We start from the raw sequence: 13,590 nt of genomic DNA, 5'->3' as shown, positions 1-13,590 counted from the left end.
ATAGGTATAGAAGTAAAATTTCTCAACGTAATAAAGGGCATCTATGCAAAACCAATGGTTAACATCATTCTTACTGGAGAGAGGCTGAAAACATTCCCCTTGAGAACAGGAACAAGACAAGGATCTCCTTTATCACCACTCCTGTTTAACACTGTGTTAAAAGTCCCAGCTAGAGCAATAAGGCAAGAAACAGAAATAAAGCGCATCCAAATTGGTAATGAAGAAGTTAAACTCTCCCTATCTGCAGTTGATATGATACTATACATAGAAAACCCAAAAGATTTCATGAGAAAACTACTGGAACTAATAGAAAGATTCAGCAGAATAGCAGGATACAAGATAAATGTGCAAAAATCAGGTGGATTCCCACACACCAATAAAGAAAACGATGAAAGGGAAATCAGGAAGACAACACCATTTACAATAGCTCCTAAAAAAATAAAATACTTGGGAATAAATATAACCAGGGATGTAAAAGACCTATACAAAGAAAACTACAAAACACTACTGTAAGAAATCAAAAGACATCTACATAAATGGAAAAACATACCATGCTCATGGATAGGTAGACTCAACATTGTGAAAATGACAATTCTACCCAAAGCAATTTACAAATAGAATGCAACCCCTACTCAAATACCAACAACATTCTTTAAAGAGATGAAAAAATTTATCACTAACTTTATATGGAAAGGGAAGAAGCCCTGGATAGGTAAAGCAGTATTGAAGAAAAAGAATAAGTAGGAGGACTCACACTACCTGACTTCAGAACCTACTATACAGCTGTGGTAGTCAAAACAGTCTGGTACTGATACAATGACAGATACATTGACCAATGGAACAGAATTGAGAACCCAGATGTAAATCCATCCACCTACGGTCACCTGATCTTTGACAAGGGCCCTAAGTCCATCAAATAGGGAAAAGACAGTCTTTTTAATAAATGGTACTGGCAAAACTTGGTGTCCATCTTCAAAAAAAGGAAACAGGACCCATACCTCACACCATAAACAAAAACTAAAAATGGATCAAAGACCTAAATATCAAGCCAGAAACCATGAAGTTCATAGAAGAAAAAATAGCATCAACTCTAGAGGGCCTAATACATGACATTAACAGGATACCAACCACAACCAACAATACACAGCTCCAGAGGATAAGCTAGACAACTGGGATCTTCTAAAAATTAAACACTTATGCTCATCAAAAGACTTCACCGAAAGAGTAAAGAGAGAATCTACAGACTGGGGAAAAAAATTTGGCTATTACAAATCAGACAAAGGTCTAATCTCTAAAATCTACAAAAAAAATCCAACAGCTACAACATAAGACAAATAATTCAATTTAAAAATGGGCAAAGGAAATGAACAGACACTTCACCAAAGAAGATGTTTGAGCAGCCAGCAGACACATGAGGAAGTGCTCACAATCTCTAGCCATTAGAGAAATGCAAATCAAAACCACAATGAGATAGCATCTCACCCCGGCATTACTGGTATGAATCAAGAAAATAGTAAACAACAAATGTTGGAGAGGCTGCAGGGAGATCGGAATTCTTCTGCACTGCTGGTGGGAATGTATAATGATACAACCATTTTGGAAAATGATATGGTTGTTCCTCAGAAAGCTAGAAATAGAAATACCATATGATCTAGCAATCCAACTCCTAGGAATATATCCTAGAGAAATAAGAGTTCTCACACAGATAGACATATGCACACGCATGTTCATTGCAGCATTGTTCTCAATAGCAAGACGATGGAAACAACCTAGATGCCCATCAACAGATGGATAAATTAACTGTGGTACATACACACAATGGAGTATTACTCAACGATAAAGAACAATGACGAATCTGTGAAGCATCTCATAACATGGATGAATCTGGAGGGCATTATGCTGAGTGAAATAAGTCAATCACAGAAGGACAAACATTGTATGAGACCACTTCTATAAATACTCATGAAAAGGTTTACATACAAAAAGAAACAATCTTTGATGTTTACAAGGGAGGGGAGGGGTGGGAATGGAAAAACACTTTATAGACAATAGATGAATGGAAACTTTGGTGAAGGGTAAGATAGTACACAATACTGGGGAAGCCAACACCACCTGTACAAGGCAAGGTCATGGTAGCTCCATAGACACATCTGAACTCCCTGAGGGACCGAATTGCTGGGCTGAGGGCTGTGGGGACCATGATCTCGGGGATTATCTAGCTCAACTGGTAATGCATAGCTTATAAAGAAATACGTTCTACATTCTACTTGGGTGAGTAGAATCCGGGGTCTTAAAAGCCTGTGAGTGGCCATCTAGGATACTCCACTGGTCTCACCCCTTTGGGAGCAAGGAAGAATGAAAAAAACTAAAGATACGAGGGAAAGGTTAGTCCAAAGGACTAAGGGACCACACCTACCACAGCCTCCACCAGACTAAGTCCAGTACAACGAGTTGGTGCCCGGCTACCACAGTGACCACTCTAACAGGGATCACAATAGAGGGTCCCAGACAGAGGTGGGCAAAAATGTAGAACAAAATTCTAACACCCTCCCCCCCAAAAAAAACAGACTTGCTGGCCTGACAGACTGGAGAAACCCTGAGAGTATGGCTCCTGGACACCCTTTCAGCTTAGTAATGAGGCCACTCCTGAGGTTCACCCTTCAGCCAAAGATTGAGTAGGCCCATGGAATAGAACAAGACTAGCAGGGCACACCAGCCTTGGGGCAGGGACTGGAAGGCAGGAGGGAACAGGAAAGCTGGTAATAGGGAACCCAGGGTTGAGAAGGGAGAGTGTTGACATTGTTAACCAATGTCATAGAACAATGTGTGTACTAACTGATGAAAAACTAGTTTGTTCTGTAAACCTTCATCTAAAGTACAATAAATAAACAAAAAATATAAATAAATAATGAACTATTGCCAGCATGAAGTGATTTATTCAAATCAAAGTAAAGAAGGGTGAGCTCATTTCAAGAAAAATCCATCTGTATGTCATTAAAAATGCTGACCACCAAAGAAACCAAGCTGCTATAGTGGTAATTCCCAAGGAGAGGAATTGCAGAGGGCAAGGGAGAGGAGATATTTTACTTTCTGCATTCTGTTTCTGTGTTGTTTGAGGCTCTGCTTTTGCCATGAGCAGGAGTTTTTTGTTTTGTTTTGTTTTGGTATTAATAATAATATATTACTATTTTGAAAAAGAAAAGCATGCTACCAAGAAGATGGTAATGGTTTAAACTGTGATAGTTATAACATGGCTATTTACTTCACCAGAGAAAGCTGGAGTAGTTTGTACAAATGAAACTTTCAGAGTCTGACTATATTTTTCGTTTGTGATTCCTATTTCCCTGGATACTACTGGCGTGTTTGAAAATACATATGGCTTCGTATGTGTTCTGAAAAGCAGCTGTCCACAAATGGGATCCAAACAACACAAAACATATTTCCAACCAATTTCTTTTGTCTTTTGTAGACCTCGTTGGCCTGCCGTGGGTGTGCTTTATATATACAATAATGAGCCTAGCCTCCCTGGCTTTTGTTGTTGTGTTTATACCTGAAACAAAAGGATGCTCTTTGGAACAAATATCAATGGAGCTAGCAAAAGCGTGAGTATTACGTACATCGCTCTCTGAACAACACTCTTTGGTTAAAAAAGCAGCTTTTATATGTGACTAAATAATAATGTCTGAAATTATTTTAAGATATTCCTTTTTGTGTAAGATCGTGCTTCAAAATATAATTCTGGTTTCAACTGCCTTTAATTTGTGCAACTCAGCTAAGGAACTAGAATACCCCCCCCAAATAAAACAAACCTACTGCTATCGAGTCAATTCCTACTCATAGCGACCCCATGAGGTTTCCAAGGCCGTAAATCTCTTTGGAAGCAGACTGCCAAATCTTTCTCCTGCAGAGCCACTGCTGGTTTCAAACCGCTGACCTTTCTGTTAGCAGTCAATCACTTCAACCACTGCACCACCAGGGCTCCTTAAGGAACTAGAGTAACCAGTGCTTTCTAACAAGTAATCTTTCAAAGCTCTTTTCGGTAATAATCACAGAACATCAAGATCTCCCATCTCCCTAGCTCCCTTACACAGGAGGTTTTCTTTGGGGTTTCAGGTAGGCCTTGAGATGTCATGCTCACCATGAACTAGACTATGGGTTCAGCTCTTCCATCTCTATCAGACTTATAGATCTCTTTGTGCCCTAAACTCTTGTTTTCCAGTTGTTGTTGAGCGGATTCTAACTCATGGGGACCCCATGTGTATCACAGTAGAACTGTGTTTTATAGGGTTTTCAATGGCTGATTTTCTTGAAGTAGATCACTAGGACTTTCTTCCTAGGTGCCTGTCATGGATTGAACTGTGTCCCCCAAAAATATCTGTCAACTTGGTTAGACCATGATTTCCAGTATTGTGTAATTGTCTACCATTTTGTCATCTAATGTGATTTCCTTGTGTTGTAAATTCTATCACTGTGATGTTAATGAGGTGGTTTATCAGCAGTTACATTAATGAGATCTACAAGGTTAGATAGTGTCTTAAGCCAATCTCTTTTGAGATATAAAAGAGAGAAGCGAGAGAGAGACAGGAGGACCTCATATCACCAAGAAACCAGTGCCAGGAGCAGAGCAAGTCCTTTGGACCTGAGGCTCCTGCACTGAGATGCTCCCAGACTAAGGGAAGATTAATGTCAAGGACCTTCCTCCAGAGCCAACAGAGAGAGAAAGACTTCCCCTGGAGCTGACGCCCTGAATTTGGACTTTTAGCCTACTAGGCTATGAGAGAATAAACTTCTCTTTGTTAAAGCCATCCACTTGTGGTGTTTCTGTTAAAGCAGTACTAGATAACTAAGACAGTGCCTCTGGGTGAACTTGAACCTCCAACCTTTTGGTTAGCAGCCAAGCATGTTAAACATTTGTACCACCCAGGGTCTCTAAACCCTTGTTAAGGCTAAGATAAACAGAAACACTGGACTTAAATGTCCACGATTGTTGTAAGTATGGCACACTTAGGGTAATTTTAAGAAAGATAAAGAGTTTCTTATATATGAATAACCAAAACCAAACCCATTGCCTTCAAGCAGATTCCAACTCATAGTGACCCTACAGGACAGAATAGAATTGCCTCGTAGAGTTTCCAAGGAGTGCCTGGTGGATTCGAACTGCCGACTTTTTAGTTAGCAGCTGTAGTACTTAACTGCTATGCCACCAGGGTTAGAAAACTGGCTAAATGAGCATCACACGGAGAGACTGTTTAAGCAAGTTAACCTAAAATTTGTAGGAAATTCCCCTACTCTTTTAGTAGCAAAACTCACAGCTCTAACTGCTAAGACAGTGCCCTGGGGAAGGAGGTAATGCAAATGGGTTAGGAACGAAGGGAAGCTTATTACTTTCCTAGTTTAAGTCATTGTACTTGGAAACATAGGGACACATATTCTTGGGTTTAATATAATGGGAAGAAACTACAGATTTCCAATTTGTGGCTTTCTTTTAAAAACATTTTCAAGCATAATCAATGTCACTGAATTATACATGTAAAAAAATGTTGAACTGGCAAATGTTTTGTTATATATACATTTACCACAAAAAAAAGAACACTTTCAATACACTAGAGAAAAATGTATGACTTCTTCAGAAATTATGGTCATGGTGATTCTTCCACTTTTATCTGGGAAAAAAAGAAAAACCAAACCCGTTGCTGTTGAGTTGATTCCAACTCATAGTGACCCTACAGGACAGAGTAGAACTACCCCATAGAGTTTCCAAGGAGTGCCTGGTGGATTCAAACTGCCAATGTTTTGGCTAGCAGCTGTAGCACTTAACCACTGCGCCACCAGTGTTTCCGTTTTATCTGAGGGATGAATAAATTTGATAGGTGATATGGTGGTAGGCATATGTGTGCATATATATTTATATAGAGCAAACTGTTAATGCTGGCTTTTTGGGGAATATAGAAAGTAGGATGGAAACCCTGGTGGCGTAGTGGTTAAGTACTACGGCTGCTAACCAAAGGGTCAGCAGTTCGAATCTGCCAGGCGCTCCTTAGAAACTCTATCGGGCAGTTCTACTCCATCCTATAGGGTCGCTATGAGTCGGGGTTTTTTTGGTTCTGGGTAGAAAGTAGGATTATGGAAAACTTTCATTTTTTACTTTATACATTTTTAAATGGTTTAAGCTTTAATATATTTTACTTTAGTAAGCAGAAATACTTTTAATTCAAGCTCTAAGTTAAATATCAAATTGCAGGGCTAATTTCTCATATGGTTGAGGTCTTGTGAAAAAGAAGACTGTCAAAGAGAAGGATTGACACAGTGGCTGCAACAATGGGTTCAGGTATAACAATAATTGTGAGGGTGGCACAGGACAGGGCACTGTTTCATCCTGCTGTACATAGGATTGCTATGAGTCTGAGCTGACTCGACAGCACCTAACAATAACACCATTTGTAAAATGAGACTATTCCTGATAGCTTCATGCCTTTTCCAGAACAGAGATATCAGAACAGCCATGTAGCCAAATCTATCAATTTTCCTTCAATTCTCTTCCCTCCCTATGCCTGCTGCACACCAGGTTTAAAATTGGAAAAGGTGTGCAGCAGGGTTGTATTCTTTCACCTCATTTATTCAATCTATACGCTGAACAAATAATCCGAGAAACTGGGCTACGTGAAAAAGAACTCGGCATCAGGATTGGAGGAAGACTCATTAGCAACCTAAGATATCCAGATGATACAACCTTGCTTGCCCCAAATTAAGACAACTTGAAGCACTTATGATGAAAGTAAAAGACAGCCTTCAGTATGAATTGTCCCTGAACATAAAGAAAATGAAGATCCTCGCAACTAGACCAATGAACAACATCATTATAAATGGCAAAGAAATTGAAGTCGTTAAGGATTTCATTCTTCTTGGATCAACAATCAATGCCCATGGAAAAAGCAGTCAAGAAATCAAACGATGTATTGCATTGGATAAATCTGCTGCAAAAGACCTCTAAAAAGTCCTAAAAAGCAAAGATGTAACTTTGATGACTAAGGTGCACCTGACCCAAGCCATGGTATTTTCAATTTCCTCATATGCATGCAAAAACTGGACTATGAAGAAGGGAAACCAAAGAAGAATTGATGCATTCGAATTGTGGTGTTGGCGAAGCATATTGAATATACCGTGGACTGCCAGAAGAACAAACAAGTCTATCTTGGAGAAAGTACAGCCAGAACACTCCTTAAAAGCAAAAATGGCAAGACTTCATCACGCTTATTTTGGACATGTCATCAGGAGGGACCAGTTGCTCCTGATCATGCTTGATAAGGGTGAGTGGAAAAAAAAAAGTAAGGCCCTCAATAAGATGAATTCACACAGTGGCTGCGACAAGGGGCTCTAACATTGCAACAAACGTAGGATTGTACAACGTTTCTTTCTGTTATACATAGAGTCACCATGAGTGGAAGCTGACTCACAGCACCTAACAACAACTTATTGCTGCATAACAACCCATCCCAAAGTATAGTAGCTTAAAACAACAATGATTTACTGTTTCTCATGAATCCTTAGATTTGGCTGGGAGGTTCCTCTGGTGGTTTCACCTGGACTCACTCATGTGGCTCCATCAACAGGAGGGTCAGTTGGACTGGAAGGTCCAAGAGGTACTGGCTGTCAGTGGGGGAAGTTTCAGTTCTCCTTCACATGGCTCTCAACCTCTAGGAGGCTAATGTGGCTTCCCCCCACGTCAGAATCAAGTCAACATTTCCAAGGTAGTGAAGGCAGAAGCTGCAAGGCCTCTAAAGTCGTAAGTTCTGGAATTTACACAGCATCGCTACCTCTACTTCCTATTGTCAGAGCAAGTCACAAGGCCTGCCCAGGTTCAAGTGGATTAGAAATAGACTTAACCTCTTGATAGGATGAAGGACAAAGAATTTGTGGCCACACTTAATCTTCCATAATTACTCTTTTCTGAAATTCTCTTTTAGCTCCTCTGCAATAATCATTTTCCCTGGTTCCCCTCCTACCTCAATGACTCTTATCTTTGTCTATTCCTGCATTAGAGTTATCTTTGAAGATTTAGCCAGACATCCTTATGCCTTAAGGGTCAACTCAAATTCTCATCTGTGAAGCCGGAACTAAATCTAGTCCTGAATAAGCATCGCTTTCTCTTGGTTTTTCAATATTTTCTAGTCCCATTTTCTTCTATATTGCCTTAGCTAACACTCTTGTGGCTTCGCCTCCTTAACTACATTCTAAAGCTTTTGGTTGTCAGGAATGTTTTTGCTCATTATCTTTCTTGTGTAACGTCTACAGTGCCAAACTTAATATCGATTCCTAGCAATTAAGAAGTATCCTCTGTTTAATTTGATGACTTGTGGATGAGGTCTGAATTCATTGTGTGTGGGGATTGAATATGAAGATGGAATCCTCATGTCCATGTCATACCAAAACCAAACCCAGTGCTGTCGAGTCAATTCCGACTCATAGCAACACTACAGGACAGAGTAGAACTGCCCCATAGAGTTTCCAAGGAGTGCCTGGCAGATTCGAACTGCTGACCCTTTGGTTAGCAGCCGTAGCACTTAATCACTGCACCACCAGGGTTTCCATTGTCCATGTCATAGACACAGTATAAACTGCACAGGTTTTAATCAGTGCATCATGGGATATGATCTAATCTATGCTCAACACAATCTGTGCGATGGAGGAGGATAACGTACTGTATGTATTAAAGATAAGTGAGACATACTAGCTATACCATACCACCATCTTCCCCACCACTTCAGATGTTGACTCTTTGTTGACCATCTACCATTGGTCAGACACTGTACTAGGGAAGAACTGAAGACACAGGGGATAAAGAATCCATAGCTTATTTACTTTAGGAGGCAGACAAGAAAACAGACCATTGCAGTACAGGGTGTTGGAAGATTTGATTCTGTAAAATCATGACAGAGCTGAATCCGGAGGGAGTTATCTGGGCAAAGATGGTGTTTGCACTGGTGGATTTTTCAGGAGACTGCCAGGCTTTTCTTCCTAGGTACCTCTGGGCACACTCAAATCTCCAACCTTTTGGTTAGCAGCTGAGAGCTTACCCATTAGCACCACTCAGAGATTTCTATAGCAATGTACAAACCAGAAAAATTTCTTCATGGAGCTTACATTCTAGTAAAACACTTTCTAGTGGGTGACTCAAAAACAAGGAAATGTCTGCACTGACCATCTATCCTTTGGAAGATAAATGATAAAGAGACAAGAGCAGAGTAGATGCTGTCAGCACAGGGAGGCATCCCAGATGCACAGCTGTTTCTACCATCAGAATATATTCAATTTCCTATCAGACTCTTCTCGCATGCTTCCCTTTCATACTCCTTTTCCCCAGCTGTTTTTCCTTCAATTTACAAAGGATCCTTTAAAAGAAAAAACCAAGTACTAAAAAAATAATTTGGGGTCAACAAGTAGTGCATTTGAATAAGTAGTGCCCTCATGGGAATACTTTTTAAAATTCTATATGTAAGTTAGAAACCCTGGTGGCATAGTTGTTAAGAGCTCTGCTGCTAACAAAAGGTCAGCAGTTCCAAGCCAGCAGGCACTCCATGCAAACTCTGTGGGGCAGTTCCACTCCGTACTATAGAGTCACTATGAGTTAAAATCGACTCGACGGGGACGGGTTTGGTTTTGGATATATGTAGGTGAAACTGCAAAGAGTTACCCAGTTATTGCCTTCCTTGGATGTGAGAGCTTAATGGAGGCTAAGAAGGAAGGCACACATCTCTCAGCCTGTTGATTCCCCCTCAAATTATTCAACACCAGCAAACACACTGCTGCTGAATAGCAGCAGCAGCAGCACCAAGGCGGTATAGTTGGGGGGAAGCCCAGTTCTGAGGGCAAGGAGGAAAAAGAATTGCTTTTAGAACTCTTGCCTAACTCCTATTTATGCGATAATACAGGGCTGGGGGAAACCCTGGTGGCGTAGTGGTTAACAGCTACATCTGCTAACCAAAAGGTCAGCAGCTTGAGTCCACCAGGCGTTCCTTGGAAACTCTATGGGGGCACTTCTGCTCTGTCCTATGTGGTTGCAATGAGTCAGAATCGACTCAATGGCGGTGGTTTTTTTGGGTAAGAGAGCCCGGGGCTTGTTTTAACATGAAGCAGCAAGTTGGCAAATGCTTTTAAAATGAAAATGTAAGCAGCCTGTATTATGCAAATTGACCAAAGTATGCATGAAGTATGTATGTTAAACAAGGTTTATGTATGTTAAACAAGGAAATGTCAGACATAAAAAAATTGTATTAAAAAGTTATCAAATTACTTAAGGAAAGGCGGGGCAGTGGCAAGCCCACTGAACCCGCTGGAAACTGATGTAAATTTGAAGATTGAGGAAGGACCCAGCTGAGTTAACAGAATATAAATTTAGGAGCTAATAAACAACGAATCGACTTTTGTCACCAGGGAAACAGATAGTGCTGATATATAAATCCCAATGAGTATTTCTAAGGAGTAAGAAAGGAAACTATTTATAACATCGAATTAACTTCAAATTCAATGCTACATGCTGTTTAACATTTTTCTCTCTCGTAGGGGTAAAAGAGTTGAGCTCAACTTAAGTTTATTATAAAATAAGGAATGACTCAGCTGACTGAGGTCAGAAAAAGATCTCTACAATAATGTAATCTGAAAGAATTTTGTTTTGAACTTCTGCCCTGCCAGCTACAAACTCAAAACAGGTTATTCACCATATTTACTCTTTCAGCTGTGACTTTTATTCTTCTCCCCAGTTTGAGTGGAACAAATAGAGAAAATAAACAAGAGAAGTTAATGTTTTGTAAATATTTTAGTTCAGAGGCTTAAATTATTTTTCACTTTTAGTCATTAATTTTGTGTGTTCATTTGTTCATTCATCCAAATTCATTTATTCAATAAATATTTATTGAGCATCTATTATGTGCCAGGTACTTTTCTAGATGCTACAACAATGGATGAGCCAGTAAAACTGCCATGAGGTGAATTAAAACGCAGTAATATGATAGTGGAGCCCTGGTGGCACAGTAGTTAGGAGAGACGGGTGCTAACAAAAAGGTCAGCAGTTCGAACTCACCACCTGCTCCTTCAAAATTTTATGGAGCAGTTCTACTCTGTCCTATAGGGTTGGAATTGACTCAAAGGCAAGGGGTTTTTAATATGATAGTGATTGGGGGGCTACTTTCAATCGGGTGTTCTGAGAAGGTTGATCTGAGAGGTAATATTTAAGATTAAATCTGGGTGATAACAAAAAGCCAATCCTATGAGGAGAGGGGCAAAGAGAATTCAAGCAGAGGGCATAGCTTGACTAGCAAGCGGCCATCTAAGATGCATCAATTGGTCTCCCAACCCACCTGGAGCAAAGGAGAATGAAGAATACCAAAGACACAAGGAAAACATGAGCCCAAGAGAAAGAAAGGGCCACATAAACCAAAGACTCCATTAACCTGAGACCAGAAGAACTAGACGGTGCCTGGCTACCTCCAATGACTGCCCTGACAGGAAACACAACAGAAAATTCCTGATGGAGCAGGAGAAAAACGGGATGCAGACCTCAAATTCTAGTAAAAAGACCAGACTTAATGGTCTGAGACTGGAAGGATCCCAGAGGTCACGGCCCCCGAATTCTCTGGTAGCCCAAAATTAAAACCATTCCTAAAGCCAACTTTTCAGACAAAGATTAGACTGGACTATAAGACATAAAATGATACTGGTGAGGAGTGTGCTTCTCAGCTCAAGTAGACACATCAGACTATGTGGGCAGCTCTTGTCTGGAGGTGAGATGAGAAGGCAGAGGGGGGACAGGAGCTGGTTGAATGGACACAGGAAATATAGCGTGGAGAGAAGGAGTGTGCTGTCACATTGTAGGGAGAGAAACTAGGGTCACATAATAATGTGTGTATAAATCTTTGTATGAGAAACTGGCTTGAATTGTAAACTTTCACTTGAAGCACTATAAAAAGAAAAAAAAAAGAAAATACGCTTGACTTGCTTCCAGAACAGAAAAAAGTCCAGGAAGGTAGATTCTTGGAGATTATATTAGAAAGGAGGTAGAGGCTATTGTGTAGGGCTTTGCAGGATGGGGTGAGAAGTTTGGATTTCACTGTAGTGCAACGGGAAGCTACTAAAGTATTTTAAGCCTGGAGTGATGGGATCTGGTTTACATTTTAAGGAATGCCTAGTGAGTATTGGTGGAGTCCCCAATAATGCCAACAGTTAACACACCTGGCTGCTAACTGAAAGGTTGGAAGGTCAAGTCTATTTCCAAAAAATCAGCCATGGAAAACCCCATGGAGCATAGTTCTACTTTGACACACATGAGGTCATCATGAGTCAGAACTGATAGCAACTGTTTGGTTAAAAAATGAATGTCTGCAGTCACACAGCTGAACATGGCTGGAGAAAGCAAACAAGCATAATGGAGGGCCTCATTTTAATTCATGACCACTGACCTCAGTCCTCAGTGCTGTCTGGTAATCATATATGCCCCTAGTCCTTTAATCCTGCCTTTCTCCTAGACAACTCCTCAATACCACCTCTCTCTTTTAAACCTTCCTGTCTTAGTTATCTAGTGCTTCTATAACAGAAATACCACAAGTGGATGGCTTTAACCAAGAGAAGTTTATTTCCTCACAGTAAAGTAGACCAAAAGTTCAAATGCAGGGCATCAACTCTAGGCGGAAGGCTTTCTCTGTTGGCCTTCTCATCAATGTTCCCCAGAACTAGGAGCTTCTCCTCATAGGAACCTCAGATTCAAAGGACATGATCTGGTCCCGGCACTGCTTTCTTGGTGGTATGAGGTCCCCCATCTCTCTGCTCACTTCTCTCTTTTATGTTTCAAAAGGGATTGCCTCAAGACACAATCCAATCTTGTAGACTGAGTCCTGTCCCTCTAACACAACTGCCACCCATCCTCTCTCATTGATATCGTAGAGGCAGGATTTACAACATATAGGAAAATCACACAATACCGGGAATCATGGCCCAGCCAAACTGATACACACATTTTTGGAGGACATAATTCAATCCAATACATTCCACCCTTTGGGCCCCCCCAAAATCACATCCTTACAACATGCAAAACATATTCATTTCATCGTATCATAGCAAAAGTCCTAATTCCAAGTCCAAAATCTAAAAATTCCTGCTCATCTGTGAAATCTAGAATTCAAGTTATCTGCTTCCAAAGGTACAATGGAAGAACGGGCACAAGCTAGACATTTCCATTACAAATGGGAGAAACTGGAGGAAAAGAAGGGATAACAAGCATCAAGCAAGTCAGCATAACAAATTACATTAGCCCTCAAGGCTTTGAAAATAACCCTCTGTTCTCTGAGACAATTTATACAACGGCCCTGCCCTCGAGACTCTAGGTTTTGGCCACATTCTCTAGATTCTGAGTGGAGGGCTCCTGGACCCTGGGCTTCAGCTCCACCTTCCAAGCGCACTATGACAGCAACTCTGCTCCCTTGGCTTTAGGTGCACCATTCTCCTAGTGCATCTGAGTGGCAACCCCACACTTAGAAATACCAGAGACCATGGCTATACCCTTTGTAGCCTCTTTTGAGACTGAGGCAGCTAGGCTTCTTG

General features: G+C 40.7%; 1 protein-coding gene across 1 annotated transcript in view; it reads left to right on the top strand.

Moving 5' to 3' along the window:
* Window positions 1-13,590, top strand: part of SLC2A12 (solute carrier family 2 member 12) — a 78,826-nt gene that overhangs the window by 55,710 nt on the left and 9,526 nt on the right. The window contains 1 exon segment of the mRNA XM_010591111.3: window positions 3,470-3,602. Coding sequence (XP_010589413.2) covers window positions 3,470-3,602 — 133 coding nt within the window.

Source organism: Loxodonta africana, chromosome 1 (genome assembly GCF_030014295.1).
Source record: "Loxodonta africana isolate mLoxAfr1 chromosome 1, mLoxAfr1.hap2, whole genome shotgun sequence".
NCBI classification, from domain to species: Eukaryota; Metazoa; Chordata; class Mammalia; order Proboscidea; family Elephantidae; genus Loxodonta; species Loxodonta africana.
This window is presented reverse-complemented; position numbering and strand designations above follow the sequence as displayed.